The sequence below is a fragment of the Cottoperca gobio genome, chromosome 20, assembly GCF_900634415.1.
Source record: "Cottoperca gobio chromosome 20, fCotGob3.1, whole genome shotgun sequence".
In the NCBI taxonomy this organism is placed as follows: domain Eukaryota; kingdom Metazoa; phylum Chordata; class Actinopteri; order Perciformes; family Bovichtidae; genus Cottoperca; species Cottoperca gobio.
In genome coordinates this window covers 9,469,184-9,486,568 of record NC_041374.1, presented here as the reverse complement: position 1 = coordinate 9,486,568, position 17,385 = coordinate 9,469,184, and the positions used below count along the sequence as shown (strand labels likewise).

Below are 17,385 nucleotides of genomic sequence, written 5' to 3'. Positions count from 1 at the left end.
GTGATACTGGAGTTCTTTAACAATAGAATGTGTTCATTTATGTACTTGATATTCTTTTATCTGAGAAAGCAAATAATAAATGATCTTTGCCATTTTTAAATATTGCTTTGCAAGCTGAAAGAGGCTCCAAGCAGCATTATATATCTGCTATATATCAACTATTATATACTGCTTTCAGAGAAAAACTCCATAGTAGCAATAATTACAAACTAAATGTAATATATGTTTCTGTAGCGTGCTGTCCAGGGAAAACCACAGATCTCTACATTTTAATTTCGATAACTATGAAGGATTAAGTGTTTAACGTATCTTCTACTTCCTGAAAATCGTTCAAAAACCTTTTGGATTACCTTAAAACTATGTTGTCTGCTGAAAATACTCTACTTAGGGTGGGGATGTTGTGCCTTTTTTTTTTACACCAAGCAGAAGGGGACTAAGTGAGGCACAAAGCCAGTCCAGCTGAGGCAAAGCTGGATGAGTAAAGCTAACCGAGCATGTCCTTCTCAGTAAAAGAGGTCCCAGGCTGGGGTCAGGATTGTGGATTGAGGCTCCATCCACAAACAACAGGCCTACTCCAAGACACAGAGCAGAGCAAACTAAAATAAGCTGTGCACGACAATTAAACTAACCCAAATGACTGGTACTGTTTTTGTTTTGAACGCAGTATCGCAGATGCACTGCACGGATTCGCTCCAGGCTAACCGTGCACGGACTCATCGCACTAAGCTGAGACTGGACCTTGAGTGGCGATTAGTTCCTGCTGACTAGCTACGGTAGCAACAGCACAGACACTTTATACAGATCAATCCCTCGCCTTCCCTAGGCAGACAGATGAGAATCATGGTGGACTTCCCCGGGATGGGCAACGGATCAGCGCCCTCGCCACATCAGGAGATGGGAAATTAAAGCCCTGAAGGACAGAAAAATGCAACACTGTGTGTACGTGCTCGTGTGCCTCGAATATGCCCCTTGCTCATGGCATAAATGTGTAGCGTGTGTGTGTGTGTGGTGAGGGCTTTATAATAACATATGTCTAAGGTTTCCTTTTGAGGTTTGGCCTTGCATTGCGTGCATGTGTGTGTCTCAGTGTGTGCATGATTGTATTTCTGCAACAGCAAGACAAAGTTAGGCTCTGACCAGCGAAGGTCTATGAAATCTGTAAATGACCAGAGAGACAGATGTGGTGATTTCCTCAGTACAGTCAAGGTGAGGGACAGAACCACCATTTGGCGGAGGGCCCATCCAACACTCAGCTGTCCCGCTCATCCTCAGCACACTGCGCTCTGCCAGGATGATAAGTGCCTCGGAGAAATATGGTCGTGTTACACAATGTTTTTTTCCCAGATGGGCTTTTGTTTAAAAGCACAGAGAACTCTTGTTTGGAGCACTTGAAATATCCAAGACAACAAAACTTTGCAGCAGCATTATGCTTCGACTCTAACTTAAAGGTGCTATATGTAACAATGTGCATGTATTGTATTATTTATAAAAGTATCGTGTAACTTGACTTAATAAATCAGACCTTGCATGACTTTCTCTGTTGCCTATAATATCCTGTTGACTGATTTCTATGTCGCCTGAAGTAACGTTTAATTCTGTCCCGAGTGCCTCGCCTCTCTTCAGCTCCCTTCAGCAAGTAAGTTGTTAAGTGCTAAGTTGTCTATCAGCTAATGTTACAAGGCAACCAACACCAATAGTCCAAATAAAATATACGAGTATTTTCAGGTCGTAATGTTTTCTTAATGTGTTTTGGTCGATGCTCAGGATGCTCGCTCACGCCGCACGTGGGCGAGCAGTTCACTTAACGGCCACCAGTGTCATTAAATACAAGGATTTTCAGAAAATTCCATAACATATTGTTCTATGTGCAGCTTAACAATGAATGCATTTGTACTGTAAGCAATTACAGTGTGACAGAAAACCTATACAAGACAGAGACGGTATTAGCTCCTCACGTCCAACGAACATGACTCATATCCTGAAGAAACCCGGCAGGATCAATCTGTGTGGTTCAAATAAATGGGAGGATTTTCTCTGCAGACAGATTGGGAATTAAGCTCTCAATCAATGACCAGTGTGTGTGTGTGTGTGTGTGTGTGTGTGTGTGTGTGTGTGTGTGTGTGTGTGTCGAGTGATGAGTTCACAGCGATAATTATCCCGATTTGGCAGCAATCAACAATCCTCTATTTTTGGGGGCGTATTTGTGTACAGAAGAAATGTACGTGGGTTTTATAGGTGCTTGTCTCCCTTAGGTGTGTGTTGCATGTGTGTAGGTGTGTGTGTGTGTGTGTGTACAAAGGGCTGTTAAAAACAAAAAACCGGCAGGCCATAAATCCTGCGCTCGTAAATCTAATCCACCAACATTGACAAATGCTTGATGAAGATGTCACTGGAACCTAGATAAAGTGTGCATCGGTCCAGCAGTGAGGAGCAGCTATGGTGCCTGAGCTTAAGTGAGAGATGGAGAGGAAGAACTGATCCTGGTTCATCCTTGAGGAAAACAGCCTCATAAAAACCTATGTTATAGAAACCTCTCTCTGATGTACCTGTAGCATGCAGAACAAAGATGTGTTCAGCACTGACCTGATAGTAAATGTAGATACAGGTAGATATGTAAACACATGATGGCATGTGGCGATCCATGAGTATTTGCTTTTTCTTAGTAAACTGTCACAGCTAGCACTTTTTCTGCACGCACATTTCATCACATGTCATTATAGATAATGTGTGTGTGACTTCTTGATAGCAGCCATCGCAAATACAGCTGCTGGCCTGACGGAGACACGATGGAGGACCCGTGATGGGAAACATGTGTGGAAGTGAGGCGTGTGTCACAGATTGGCAGCCAGACCTCAGAGGGAATTCAATCCCTGACAGAGAGCTGTGTGGATTAGCTCCCTCACTATCTGCTAAACCCGCTACAACTGAGAGCCACTTCGGCTAATAAAACATTCCCTCAGTGTCATCAGTATAGAGCAGCGACTAAAAACCGGGATAAGGTGCCGCGGCACTGCTCGGTGTGTCCCCTTGAGTTTTAAGACGGAGAATAAACATAAAGTGCCACTTGTGCAAAACAAGGACAGTTTATTAGAAAGGGACTACAGTTCGCAGAACGAGGCTATGAAACACCTAAAAGGAATGATTGTGCCACTGTAAAAATCACTGGACTTTATAACGAGCGGTCGTAATGTGTTCATGAGTAGAGAGAGCAATGATTGAAAGAGAGAGGAAATTAACGAGAGGGAAGAAGTTGCTGGGAGTCTGAGGCCGGCTCATCAGGATCGACACACATGCATATATTTCCTTAGGCACCCAGTCACACGGATTGTTTGGCTTGTTGGGAGCGTGTTGGGTCTACATCACCTCAAGCATGAACACATGAGCATTAAGGATTAGCTCTGAACTTAAACTTGCCCCTCTTTTAGTCGTATTTGTGCAGGTTTAGCAGCACAAAAGCTGTGCAATACTGTACATGTAATCCTCTTTGTCTTGTTTCAGTGTTTGTGGTGTGTGTTCAAATGAAAAACAAACAGAGCGGGACTCTTCTGTGTCGGTTTCTTACCTGAAAGTCTGGGTTGGGGTTGGGGTAAGGTAGCCACGCTGACCGCGAGTTCTCCTGGTACTTGAAGGGCCCGTTGAAAACCTGTGATATGGCACTGAGATTGAAGGCACACACCGCGGACGCAGCAATGCTGTTTCTGCAGAAGAGAAGGGAGATCCAACAAAGAGGGATGAGAGGGTGGAGGGGATGATGGATGAGCGCGGGACAAACAGTGGAAAGTGTTTAGAAAAAGACACCGTAGCAGTAGTAAATAACTGTGTTCAGATTGTGTTGGTATTTGTAAAGCTGACCTCAGTATGTTTGTATTCCTCTCAGCCAAAAATACAAATCAAGCACGGGACAGACAGACGTAAGTGATCGTCATTATTGGATCATAAATCCAGCCACAGGACACAATTAAGCTGTTCGGCTCGTCTGATTAACTGTACAGATCTCAGGCCTGAAATACAGCTTTGACTTTTTAAGCTGTCAGTTTCAACAAGTCCTCCGTCCGAAGAGAAAGTAAAAAATGAGAGTATTAACTCTCAACTTAAACTGAGAGACTTGGGCGATGTGAATTATAATCCAATGCGGCTGTTCATTAAACTCTGTGCCTGCAGGGGAAAATGTTTCCAATACCCTTCAAAAGAGCTCTTTTTCAGCAATGTGAAGGCACTGACCATAAAGAATAGATTACTCAGCTTTTATTAATGGTCTGCGTGTGTGTGTGTGTGTGTGTGTGTGTGTGTGTGTGTGTGTGTGTGTGTGTGTGTGTGTGTATAAGAAAGTTTAAATATTTTTTTTAAGAGGTGTTTATGAAAATAGAAAATAATGCTTTTCATCCATGGATGCATTTCATCCCCCTTGTGCATGATTTTGACATTAATAAGTGATGATGCGCTTTTTTCATGGGATTTAATTGTCCGATACTGAAGGGTGTGTGTGTGTGTGTGTGTGTGTGTGTGTGTGTGTGTGCGCGTGTGTGTGTGTGTGTGTGCGTGTGTGCGTGTGTGTGTGGGGGGGGGGGCATGGATCATGTCTGCTGGTTCGAGTGTTTCTAGGATTCAAATTAAGATGCACTTGTCCGTGTTAACATTGCCGTCATATATCACTCAGTTTGATGTGCTCAGTGTGCTACAAAAAGGTCGCATGCCTAGTTAATGCAGTCGAAGTGTGTTTGTTTACACAACTGACACTGTGATGACACAAACATTGTGAATTATGCATGAAGCTATTCTGTGGGTGCGTTAAAAAACAACAGAGAATGAAAGAAGTTCCATCTGATATCACTGTGATCTCACTTCATCCTTCACACTGCAAAGGACACAGACTGAGGTGCTTGTGGAACTTCATATGACTTCTCAAAACTTTAATCTAACGGCTTGATCTGATTATTTACACATTTTATGCTATTTGGGTTCTGGGTTTTTAATTAACGGTCAATCATGGATGTGATTTGAACAATGTCAGACATTTTGTCAGTTCTTAAGTGAGTCAGTATTAAGAGAGTAAGATATTTGTGGTTATATTACTTTTTGTAAAATCTCAAGTTACTCACACGTTGGTGGTGAAAATGCCATAAAGTAGCTCCAGCTCCGGCAGGTAAAACGTTCCCTGCAGCTCGTTGTAGTTAAAGGGGATCTCTCCCGGTCGGGAGCAGTTGAGCCTGGCCTTCATGAAGGTAGTCCACGTGTCCTCCAGGAGGAACCGGCCGCCGATGTCGTTCTTACAGACACGCCCCGCGCGGGAAAACACCGTCCGGCCACAGTCGTGCTCCACTGCGTTTTCCCGAAAGAAGAAGTAGGTGAAGTTGCCGATATCGTAGGAGGAGACAAAGTTTGGTTCTGTTGAAGGAGAGGTGGCAGGAACAAAAGCAAAATGAGTGGGAGACAGTGAAGAGAGCTAAGAGAAAGATGAAGTGCAGAGAGAGGAAGAAGAAATACCGAAAGAACAATATTTAAGGCTGTGGGAGTAAGAGGGAGAGGGAGAGAGAATGGGTTTGTCTTATGACTGATTGACTCGCAGTGTGTGTGAGCGTGAGGCCCACACACCAGCAGGTGATCAGGATTAATAACTACAGGCCATGTTACTAATGGCTTTGTGCTGTAATAAGAAAACTCATTTTTCACTCCCCAAACCTAAAGGTTAGGATGAGAAACGACCAAAACAGGTGTAGCGTAATAGCTCTCACCCAACCTGAAACACGCGACCTCCACGACACTGTCACAGCTGAGGCTTCCATCTTTATGTATGACATTATTGGATGTAAACCGCACACTTTATTCTCGCTGACAGTGATTTAATTCTCCTTTAAATGAAAGTGCCCCCCCCCTGCCCCTCCTCATTTCAATCCTCCTCTGCTCTGCACCTTTGGAGGGCAGTACAGGGGGAGACAGAGGGGAAAAAATCAATTCGCCATAAAATTAGTTATTAAACCTTTTCCCAGAAGGTTGCTGCAAAGCAATGCATGTGGTGGCTTTTAATTTATTTTTTCAATTTAGCTTAAATGTGAATCAGATAAAAGTCACTTGCTGACAAGATAGTGATTGAACTGCTGCTCCATCGGCCGGACACCCTGAGCTGTCTGAAGTTCTCCAACCTGCACCGAGGAGGTTTGTGCTTGAAGTGCATCTGAACGTTTCAGAGACATCGATTTCTGACGGTTTCACAATTTCATGCTCCTCAAAGAAAGGGCGAGACACGTATAAAGATTTTTCTAGTTGCTTAGTAACTTTAGAAATAATTGTTTTTACTGATGCAAAGGAACAATTATAAAGAGAGGATCTGCTCACAGTGGTGATGCTCCCATGTTAGATAAGCATCTGCCAGGATTAAGTATTGAGCAAAACACTGAATCTCCCCAAGCTGCAGTGCAGATGTTCAATATCTCTGACGGTGCAAACCAAAAAGACTATTTTCTTTCGATGTACTTTAAAAAGGCCATTTTTACGAAAGGATTTTTACACAAGCAGTAACACCTTTATCTGTATATGGACCCCAAACTTGGGCAGCCCCGTACCGTTCAGCCACTTGGAGTTGTACTGGGCAGTGCGCAGCGGTGGCAGGCCGCCCAGGCTGCGGTAGATGGCGGGGTCCCGCCCAGAGAAGTCCATGGCCGTGGCAGCGTAAAGCTCCCCGCTGGAGGTGATGAGGGCGGTGGAGTTGTGGAGGGGGTTGTAAGGACACCGAGCCATCCCGCTGATCTGATCGTGGATCTCTGTCAAATTTGTCAACTGCAACGCAGAAAAAGAACAGGATGAGGGCGAAAGTGGAAGATTAATGGCTCGATGACACACGCCTGAATGTAGAGGACCATCGCCTAACGAGGCCAAGTTTAGCGACACGCCATTCAAAGATAGACAGCAAAGAAAATAGGCATTGACAGGACGCAAGCGTTGCCAAAACATTACTAAAGGAAAATGAATTTCATTGTTTGCAACATGAATATCCCTGGAGTTAGGAAACACAAACAAGATGTATTTTCTCCTTATTTCTAAATAATAGATCCTCATTGTAAAAAAGCGGCATACAAATATAGGACAGAGTATCAAAGGGCAACATTAAAATGCAAACCGGAGAGGTCTGGTAATGTTTTGTTTGTTTCTACCAATATGCAAATGATGCAGACGGACTAAAAAAGACTCCATCTCATTATGTTTTGTTTGGTTTACATCTACTGCGAAACACACACCACGATATATATGAGCAAAACCTTCAGGAGCACCAAACATAATCAGAGAACGCATTTAGAATCATTAGCAGCATAAAACACACAAACAGAGCAGCCGACGTTAGGAAGCCGCCTGTCAAGGAAGCAGTGCAATTACTGAAACAGGCTTCTTAAATGGAGTTGCTCTTGGTTGCAGTGTTTTGTTGGTTTGGTGGCTGATGTCTCTACAAGACAACCAGCTGCTTTTAACATTATTAAACCACATCTATGAGAAGCCACTCAGTAAAAAGAGGCTTGATGCACTTTTCCCTCGGATTCTGCCTTTGAATATGAGGCCAAATCCAAAGTCCCCGCTTTTTAAAAATACTTTACAGCATGACCCTGGCTTAGCCCTGACACACTGCGCTGGTTCCTCGATAAAAAATGAAAAGATGAGAACAACCCCCCCAAAAAAAGGTCATAGCTCAGTGACTCAGCCTTGAATACCAAAAAGGAAGTAATGCATTTTTTAAATCCAAGATGTAATTATATTTTATGGTGCAAAAGTAAACAGTGTATATGAGGATTAGCTCATGGTTTGTGCTTCTGTACAAGTTCATTCGAAGTTATTCTATTTGCAATTAGTTTTCTATCACTCAGGGCTCCACATATTTGACTGTGTGGTGGCAGCGGATCTCCAGTGACATATTCTCTCCTCACACGTTTTGACTGAATAATCTGCGGACAGCTCTTCCACTGAGGAGGCGAGACTTCCACCCGACGCATGTGTTGGGGGTAACGGGCCACTTCTTCAGCCAATTTCCTGGAGCCGGTCGATTTGGATCAAAGGTTCCGTTAACTCGTGCCACCTCTGCTCCATCCAAACCACAACACAACAGAGCCGCCCTGTGTCTCTGCCGGCCCCAGATGAAAGCCTCGTATTGACGGGACTCCTTCTGTAGGACGGAGTAGCCGCTTTTAGGTCAATTGGACCATTTAGACAAACAAGAGGAGGAGTGATAAATAGATAGACTGCAGTGCATCCGTTGCATTTTGAGGAAGTGGAGAGAAAGTCGTCTCTATATTGCTCCCAGCAGCTGTGTGAGAAGGACACTGAAGTGACTTTGAATGCCTCTAATAGAGACATTTTGGAAAGAGACAATTAACAGCTTTGACAGAGTGCTGCTGGAGCCAGTTGGGTGCTATGTGTGTGTGTGTGTGGTGTTACTGAGACGCTGTTGTTGTTGTGAAGAGAATTTCTTTAACTACGGCAGGAAATCAAGCCACAAGCTTCTCATCGGACAGGAAGTTCCCCCGTACATGCAAATTAATTCCCAGCAGCGAGAGTGTCACAATAAACTCATCTTACCATTAGTTAAAACATCTGGTCAGTGCTACAACCGGCCGATTAGCCTGTCTTAGCATAGCTTAGCATAAAGACTGGGAATAGGGGAAACAGCTAGCCTGGCTCTGTCCAAAGGGAAACAAAATCCACCAACCATCACTCCTAATCACTAATTAACACGTTATATGTTGTGTGTTAACAAGAAGCCTCTACAGGTACCAGTGCACCGGCGACCCTTTGGTTCCCAAGTTGAAATGAGCTCCTGCGTAAATAATATTAATGATGAAAATGGAATCTATGATTAAAAATGCAGGAATAGTGTTTGATGTTTTTATTTAAAGACTTCCTCCTGGCTGCTATTCTCATTATCCCCATCATCACCAACAGTGAGAGAAATGAACAGCTGTTTAATCTCTAACCTCCAGGACTTATTAAACTTAAGAGTATTCTGCTGCTTCTCTGTTCATCCATCACAGCCGATCGTAAATCTGTCCGAGCGTTATTCCTGTGCCCGACCAGTGTTTCACATTAACGGACATTCAGTGGGTAAATATGACAGCGCTTGATGAAATACTGCCATAATAATGTCATGACATTTCAACTATATGTATTTTCACAGCAGTAAACAGTCATTACGAGTCCGTGACCTTTGAGTGTAGTGCTTTTGGACCAAAACAAATGTCATGATCGTAAACTCCTGCTGCCTCAGAATCCCACCGAAGGAGACGCAGATATTTGATAAGGTAAGCAAGAGTGTGACATTTTAAAATGATGGTCTCTAGCTAACTTCAGTGGGCACTTGTCATTATCAAGAGAAACATGGCGATCCGCAGCGTACGCTATTGTCGAACAGAACAAGTTACAAACTCATGGTTCATACACGAAACTCATGGGAACATAAATCTGCTTTACACTTGTTCTTACTTGCATTTACACGTTTCTATTATTGCACCACATGTTTGAACCTTGTATCTTGTTCTGTACGTGTTCGTGCATCTTGTTGTTTTGCACGGGGACACGGGAACAACACTTCCTCTATGTTCTGTACTGCACTGTAAATAGATGGGTGGAAATAAAGTCTCTCTTATCTTGAAACGTGGGATTAAGATGAATGATATAGAACGATGAAAGAGTGAAAACATTGCACCACACTAGGCTTAAATATAGAAGAAGACAAGACGATGAAAAGCTAAATAATGACTTACAAAGAAGGGCAAAGATGAGACGCGGATATTTACTTGTAGGCCAACGTCATATTATCGGGAGTAATGAGATTAAGGCAATATTTTGATTACGACATTTAACAAGTTTGAGGAAACTAAATAACTGAGCTTAATGAGATTCATCTTGTAATTAGTCTTCATCCCTGACTGAGGAGGCGAGCGCAGACAGTAAATCCTGCGAAGATCACGACTCCGTCACATCGTGATTGAATGTGTTGATCAACCTTGGCCTTTCCCATCTGACATTGTCACTTTGATCAATAACAATTCAATTCATATTTGCAAAGTGATCAGGCTTTACAGGCTTGAAATATCACCGTTACTGAAGGATAGTGATTTATTAAGATGAGCTCCTGGGGTAATAGGTGTCCTTTTATACACTCTCCGTAAGCACTGACACACAAAGGTGGCATATATTACAGAGGAACACTCAGCAACTGTGGCTGCCGTCCTTTCATTGAGAATCATTTGCATTCATGTGAAGCTGGTTAAAGAAAGGTATCTTAGAAACAGGCAGAGACAGGAGGCCACGAGGAGAAACGCTGCTCGTACCGTTCGGTTGGTGCAGATGGGGGTGAAAGCGTTGGTTCCACAGGTGAACAGCCGGTTCCCGTTCACCAGCAGCACCCTGATGTAGTTCTGGCACTCCTCCTGTGGAAACACATCAGCAAACAGTTAGCAGCAGCACCATTATCTATCTATTGACAAGCAGCAGTAGAGGCAGAGACACAAAATTACACTTCATGCCAATAAATGAGACAAACACCTGCAACTGCGGGAGGGCAACTCTAAAACGTGGCCAAGCTTGACAGAGTCAAATCAAGGCTAATGCCCACACGGCTGAGACACGTCACATCTTAATTCAGCAGGGACCACATCTGGAGAGCAATCTGAAGGAGGTGCAGAACACATGAATGCAGTGCCTCAGGATTGGTTGAGAAAACTGCCTTGGGCTTTGTTGACTGGTCAAAAGGTGAAATGAAAGTGTATCCTCTCACATGCTTCATTAAAGCATGTTTCTTTTCAGGCTGCGCCGCATTAATCAATTCAAACCACTCTTCTCTAGATTACGCTGAAGTGCACATTTATCACTCTTTTCTTGGCTCGATGCTCCTCGGCGGTTGTTGGCTTCGGTTCCTAGAAAAACACTCAGCACCTAAAACAAAAATAAAAAGTGTGCGACAAACACGGCGGGACAGAAGTGGTGAGTGATGGATTGATTGAATGATTGATAGCCACTGAACGTCATGAACTCTCAACATCGCCGTCGGGCTTTCATGCAGGCTTACTGGGGATTTCCATCAATAAAACCGCAGCCGTCAGTATTCATGTCAGTATTTGTTTTTGTGCTACAACAAGGTAATAAACTCATTGGGTCCCCTCCGTCTGAAAGGGGCCCGGACCGGGTCGGGACCCCTCGAGGATATTTAAACCTTGTAAATCCAAAAGTGTCTGAGCCACTTGAGGTGCCCGAGGCGACGCCAGTGCCCCCTCCTCCACCCCCCTCCACCCCCCTCAAGGATCTGATTTAGGAGTGGAGGGCACCACGGGAGAGAAGGAGGGGAAGGGCTTTTATTCCCCCCATCACGATGAAGGTTGACTCATAAAACAACTCCTCTGCTGGTGCTAAGCACAGCCTAAGTATGTGTGTGTGTAGTGAAGTGTGTTATGTATGCCTATATATCCGTGCTGTACAGGTCGTTGTGTGTTTGTGCAGGAGTGGGGGGAGGGGGGGGGGATTGTGAGGGGTCTGCATAACTCAATTCTTCCCTGCAGTTTGCTGCTACGGTAAATAACAAAATATTTCATATTTGCCCAGCCTAACCATCTTGACTTGTTTACGAAAACTTCCTGACGAATGCTGCACGTCTGTACTGTAATACGGAGGCTGTTGTGCTCTCGCATTATAAAACAAAACAGAGGCAGCAATCACGTCCTGTCAAGTCAATTTAACTCTGCTTTCTTCTCCCGGTTGAAATAAATCAAATACACAAGAGAGCAGTGGATGCGTGCATTAGGAAAAAAAACAACACAATGACTTGTAAATTCACTCAAAGCACAGGCACGGTATCTGTTTAATAGCTTAAGCGATGGTATATTGCTGCACGCTGAGCGAGGTAATAAAGCAGCGAAAGCCCTGTCAACTGCCGGAGAATGAAGTCTTTTAATGCTTTTCTTCGTGTACATCACAGGAGCTGATCCTCAGAAGGGAACAGTGAGAAAAACAATTTGACTCTGGGAGACAGCAGCGACTCTCAAGGACTGAAGTAGCTTCGCTCTGTAATTCACTGCAGCTATCTTGTGCTGGCCGGCCCCTGCATGCCCATTATGGGTCTCTAACCACCTTTTACAGGAGGATAAATATATAGCGGTGCACGCACACACACACACACACACACACACACACACACACACACACACACACACACACACACACACACACACACACACACACACACACACACACACACACACACACACACACAGGGATCAGGGCTGGGCAGTTCACCTGCTAGTCAAGTTCAGCTTGAAACCAGCTGTTTGGTAGACAAGAGTTTGCCAGATAACCACATAGAACATACAGTTCTGCACAAGAAAGAAACTACAAAGAACAATAGGAACTCCCTTCATGCCTATAAATAAGAGTTTGGCTTTGATTGGTGGAACTTTTGACTTGCCAACACGTTGATTTAGATCCTTTTGATATACACAAATATACCCCACATACAAAGCAGGGACTCCCATATGTACTCTAGTGTATGTTCACGATGTTGCTCTCAGGCTTTAATAAGTTTCATCATAACTTGACATTTTTGAGATTTTAGTCGGCTATTTGATGTGTTCTCTGGAGCTTATTCAACTTTTCCTGTAAAACGAAGGGAAATCTGTGATTTCTGTCTTTAAAAGTGAATTTCTCTTTCGCCGCTATGCAGCACCGAGGGCCTTCAGCTCCGCTGGCAGACGGCCTTCATTCATTTTTTATTTTTGTAGATAACCAAACCCACAGGAACATGTTGAACAGTCATCAGCTGTTTTGAAGGCTGCGGCTTTGCAATTTAGAAAAGTATTCAGAAGGTTTTCTTTCTAGTTACCTCCGCCATTGAAGTTATGTTTCCAGTTCTCTTTGTCGTCTGTCTGTCTGCACGATTACGGGAAAAATACTGATTTTTATGAAACTTGGGTGACCAAGAGAGAAGCAATTATATTCTGGAGTGGAGCCGTATCACTGGCATGCACACAAATAATCTTTCTCTTTCATTACCATTGATAGAACCGACAGAAGTCTACGCTCTCCAACTCTTCTAGTGAGCAGTTGTTTATATTAGCATGATTTTGACGTTAGCATTGAGCTCAAAGCAGCGTGGGGTACCATCGCATATGTTCACCAGACATAAAGGGCAAAACAAAACAAAGGGAGATTATTGAGTTGCATTATGTAAAGTGTAAGATCTAACTTGTTAGTCACATAATGGAGTAGCAACCATGAACATGTTTCATGAAGTGCAACCTTCTTCTTCTTCTGACCACTGAAACTCACCTCAGACTTTCCACGGCTGAAGCAGGCTCCCTTGGTAAACTCATCGCAGTGCCACTCCGCCTCCTGCGGGGAGAGAGAAAAGCATGTGAGGCTCAAAAAGAAGCAAACATCAGAAACATTTGGTACCATGTCGCCATGAATCACTTTAAAAAACCACTTAGGGAACCCTAATAAAACACTCTGCCTCTCAGCTGTTGCAAAATTCCCACCTTTTAAGAGTCAAATGGACGTCTGGTGGTGACTGAGAGCAGAGGCAAAATAAATGTCAGAGAAGACATCAGAAATGACTGAGAGCACTGATGTGGGTGCTGGTCATATAAGATGTATATATAGATGTATTCTTTGACTTGAGTGGGAGGAATGGATTAAAACAGAAGTGCAAAGTAAATGAATTTGACATTCACTGTACTCTCAACCCGCCTTTACATTCTTACTGTATACGCATGTTTATCACACGTGCTCAACACAGACACAGAATCCAATTAAGGTGCAAACCAAGCCGAGACCTGAGGAAACAAGTGCACGGAGCCGAAAGCCCGATTTGATTTATGTATGAGGTAAAAGGAGGCATCTAAAAGACGTGAGTCCCTCGGGGAGGATGTCAACGTGATTTACATGAGGAAGAAACAGAGGGACGCCTTTTACATTTTACAACAGTTGGGAGAGGAACGAGGAGATAAAACCTCCACTCGTCTCCGAGGGTGAAGCAACAGCGTGCTCCAATTTCTACCGTTTAATTTCACCATGACCTCTGGGGTTGCTTTCTCATTGACGAAAGCTCTCTATTCATGAAATGAGTGTTGGCCTGAGGAAAGCACCGGGTCACTAAGACACTCACGCTAGTGACAGGCAGAATTAGCCGTCAACGCCACCAGCCGCGTGTGACTGGCAGTGAGACGAATACTTCACAGAAAAACTGGCTGGTGCAATGATACGCTTAACGCAGAGTCACCAAAAGTCTCTAAAAGTATTCAAATGTCCTTTTTTGGCCACAGACAGAGTTTCCTACAGTAATAACCTGGCCTGTGGCCAGAGGAGCAGGAATCCACTCTCAGTGGGAATATAGTAAATATAGCTAACAGAGAATATTAGATTTCACCTTGTATCTGGACTGTTTTATGGCTGGACAAGAGGGGAAAGCTGAGCCCCCCTCAGCACTTAGCAGAACTTCTTTCATTTCCTTTGTGAGAATCCTCTGGGAGTCTCCTCTGAGTTTTATAACAAGGCCTTAGCTTTCCACATCACTGGCCTTTAGGAGGCGTAGAAACACCCGTATGTACACACTCACACAGAAACACACACACAGGCAGTAAAAGGAGGAAGCTTAGCGAAGAGAGAGATCAGGGTGTGGGCTACCATTCCGGGAGGATAAGATATGGAGTATTAATGTGAGCTGGCTTCTGTGTGTGTGTGTGTGTGTGTGTGTGTGTGTGTGTGTGTGTGTGTGTGTGTGTGTGTGTGTCACTTCACATTCCAGGCCAAAGCGGGCTATTTTGGGGCCGAGCAGCCACCACAGACACAAACCACACACATCAGCACAAGCAGCACAGCCTGCACACACAGCACCACAGCACCACAGCGTCCCAGCTGAATTCAGTGTAGGCGCTGAAAAGTGCTTTCGCTAATCGCAGGGGAAAGAGGGGAGAAAACCTGTTAATGGCCCGAAACCTTACTCACTCACATTCAGGGAGAAAATCAATCATCATATTATGCAAAATTACAACTTCAGATCAAATTAATCGGAGCAAAACGGTTGCTTTTATCATTACGGGGCGATTATGTGATTTGTCATCATCGAAAGTATTCAAAGCAGGTTTTCAGAGTGATATTTATTCTCATTACATCTTTAAGACATCAAGTTTGCGACTGCTGGAAAGGGCGATGTTGGTAAAGCCTGTAAGTGGGGAATATGCCGGCATCATTGAACACTAACACCACCCTGACTGCCCTGCCTCAAATGGTCCAGAGTAAAGAACAGTGCCGGTCATTAGGAAACATTAAAAGCTCATTAACATGCTTTTGTTCAGTCACTGTGCTCCTAAGATGAATGTGTCTTCAACCGAAGTATGTCTGGAATGCACGCTAAATAATAATTCTTGGCTTTATCAGCGGGTGCTTTACTGCTTTTTCTGCACCTTTGTCACCAAGAAGAACCCGAAATAGAGACTTAGAGGGAAAACAAAGAAGATGAGAGAATAAGAGAAGATCCGGATTCAATTTAGTGAGCTGAGCATGGCAAATAAAAATCCATCATGGCACTGTAATCATCTCTAGAGAAAAGCAACCGCCGTATATTGTGGGAAAGGAAGCTATATACAGCTGGTAAAGTATTATTATGGTTTATTACAACTCTTTATTTTCATCATTGTCATTGGATAAGATTGTTCTCACCAAAGTGTGCACATTTGAAATAATTTGGAACAAGTCCTACGGTTTATCAGACTGAAAACGGGCCAAAGGTTTATCCAGATTATCTACACTTCATTTGGAGGTAAAACTGAAAGTGAGCGAAGTGATCCCTCATCGTTCAGGAACGACTAAGTACAGCAGGCCAAAGTTAAACTTAACTGAAGTTACACCAAACTGAAAACGTATTCTGCTTTCATAGACATGAAGGGCGCCATCTTGGAAAGTAGTATTCTTGATACATCCTTTGTAAACTACTGGATGATTACAACAGTTTGGATAATAATTCCGTTCGCTTTAGATAACCGTGGAGTTGATTTAAAACCTGCATGATTGTCTGATTGCTTCCATTTCTCACAGCAGTTGGACTTATTGTCAGCAACAATGCTGCCCTCCCATATCTCAGCAATTACTCGGTGAGTCTTTCTTAGGTACACAAGTGAAAGCTAGAGTACAAAATAAAACAAATAAAGTGTAATTAAGATGCAGAAACTCTCTGAAAGGCGGAGGGAGTCTGGCACAGTCGGTAGCAGTCATTTGTTGCTTCAGGAAAGCAAAAGAAAGAAATTCCTGGGATGTTATGTTCCGGGTGTGCACCCTCTTCACTGTCCCTCACACTGTGGGGCTATTGTCACCACGATGTGGGTTCAGGACAGATACCAAGGGAGAGAGTGGGCAGGGAGGGAGACACACAGAGACAGAGGAAAGGACAGAAAGAGGAAAATAAAGGACAAACAGAAAGAAAAATCAACACACAGAACAGGCAGAACAAGAGAGACAGTGTGGGCAGATTGAAGTAGTCAGTGAGACGGAGGAGGGAGCAAGGAGCTGAATTCCAAAACAGCACAGTTTCCAGACATGATACTGAATAAATTTAGCATAAAGAGGGTCCGGAGAACACACTCGCTGCTGACAGCTGTCCAGCTGTATGAAACGACTGGCTGTGCGTCTACTTACAATGGGACGGGCGGGTTGAGAGTGAGAGCAGGACAAATCCTGTCGGGAAATCTAATCTTGTTTTATGAATAGCTGATATTGCCTTTTGATGTGTTGGTACAATATTTACTATTCAGACTGATGTCTGCTGATGTAAACTGCTGAAAGATTCACACTTGAAATTGGTTCTGATGTCATGTCTCAGCGAGTGTGAGTCACTACACGTATCCTCATAAAGCCATGAGAAGATAAGTCAGAGCCGTACGACCCCCTGCTCCGCCTCTTACAACTTGATTAAACATGGTGCTGGTATTTGTATCTTCAGTCCCACTGATGTGTTTCACTCTATGCATGTAAATGGGCGAGTTAGTGAGTTTTAGTAATTGAATTAGCAATGCTTCCAGAGCTATGTATGCCGGCATCTGTAAGCTACTGATTAGCAGGGCTAATTGTCTGTCTGAAGAAGTGTAATTGCGAGAGCCGGGTCCATGAAATACAACATGTGTGACTGCAGAGAGCCTTTTGTTTTCTGTGGAGTGCCCTTTCCTTCTTAACGACGAGACAATATGGGGGGAAGTGAAGAGAAATGGAGGCACAATATACATCTAAACACCGCGAAAGCGACTGTGGCCAAGGGGAGCTGTTACGGTGTTTCCATTAGAGAGAGGCTGGAGTGAATATCACTACTGCTCTCCTCCTCTGGTGCTGTATCGAATGGTGAACAATGCCAATGATCCTCCTCATCCC

General features: G+C 43.8%; 1 protein-coding gene across 3 annotated transcripts in view; it reads right to left on the bottom strand.

Moving 5' to 3' along the window:
• The window catches only part of sema5a (sema domain, seven thrombospondin repeats (type 1 and type 1-like), transmembrane domain (TM) and short cytoplasmic domain, (semaphorin) 5A), a 115,342-nt gene that overhangs the window by 51,817 nt on the left and 46,140 nt on the right, over positions 1-17,385 (bottom strand). For all 3 annotated transcript variants that reach the window (XR_003834222.1, XR_003834223.1, XM_029457956.1), the window contains 5 exons: positions 13,297-13,359; positions 10,311-10,409; positions 6,561-6,774; positions 5,100-5,385; positions 3,563-3,698 (listed from right to left, as the gene is read on the bottom strand). Coding sequence is in view for 1 of the 3 variants with exons in the window: in XM_029457956.1 (XP_029313816.1) it covers positions 3,563-3,698; positions 5,100-5,385; positions 6,561-6,774; positions 10,311-10,409; positions 13,297-13,359 (798 nt within the window). In the remaining 2 variants the exon portion in view is untranslated. The remainder of the gene's footprint in view (positions 1-3,562; positions 3,699-5,099; positions 5,386-6,560; positions 6,775-10,310; positions 10,410-13,296; positions 13,360-17,385) is intronic.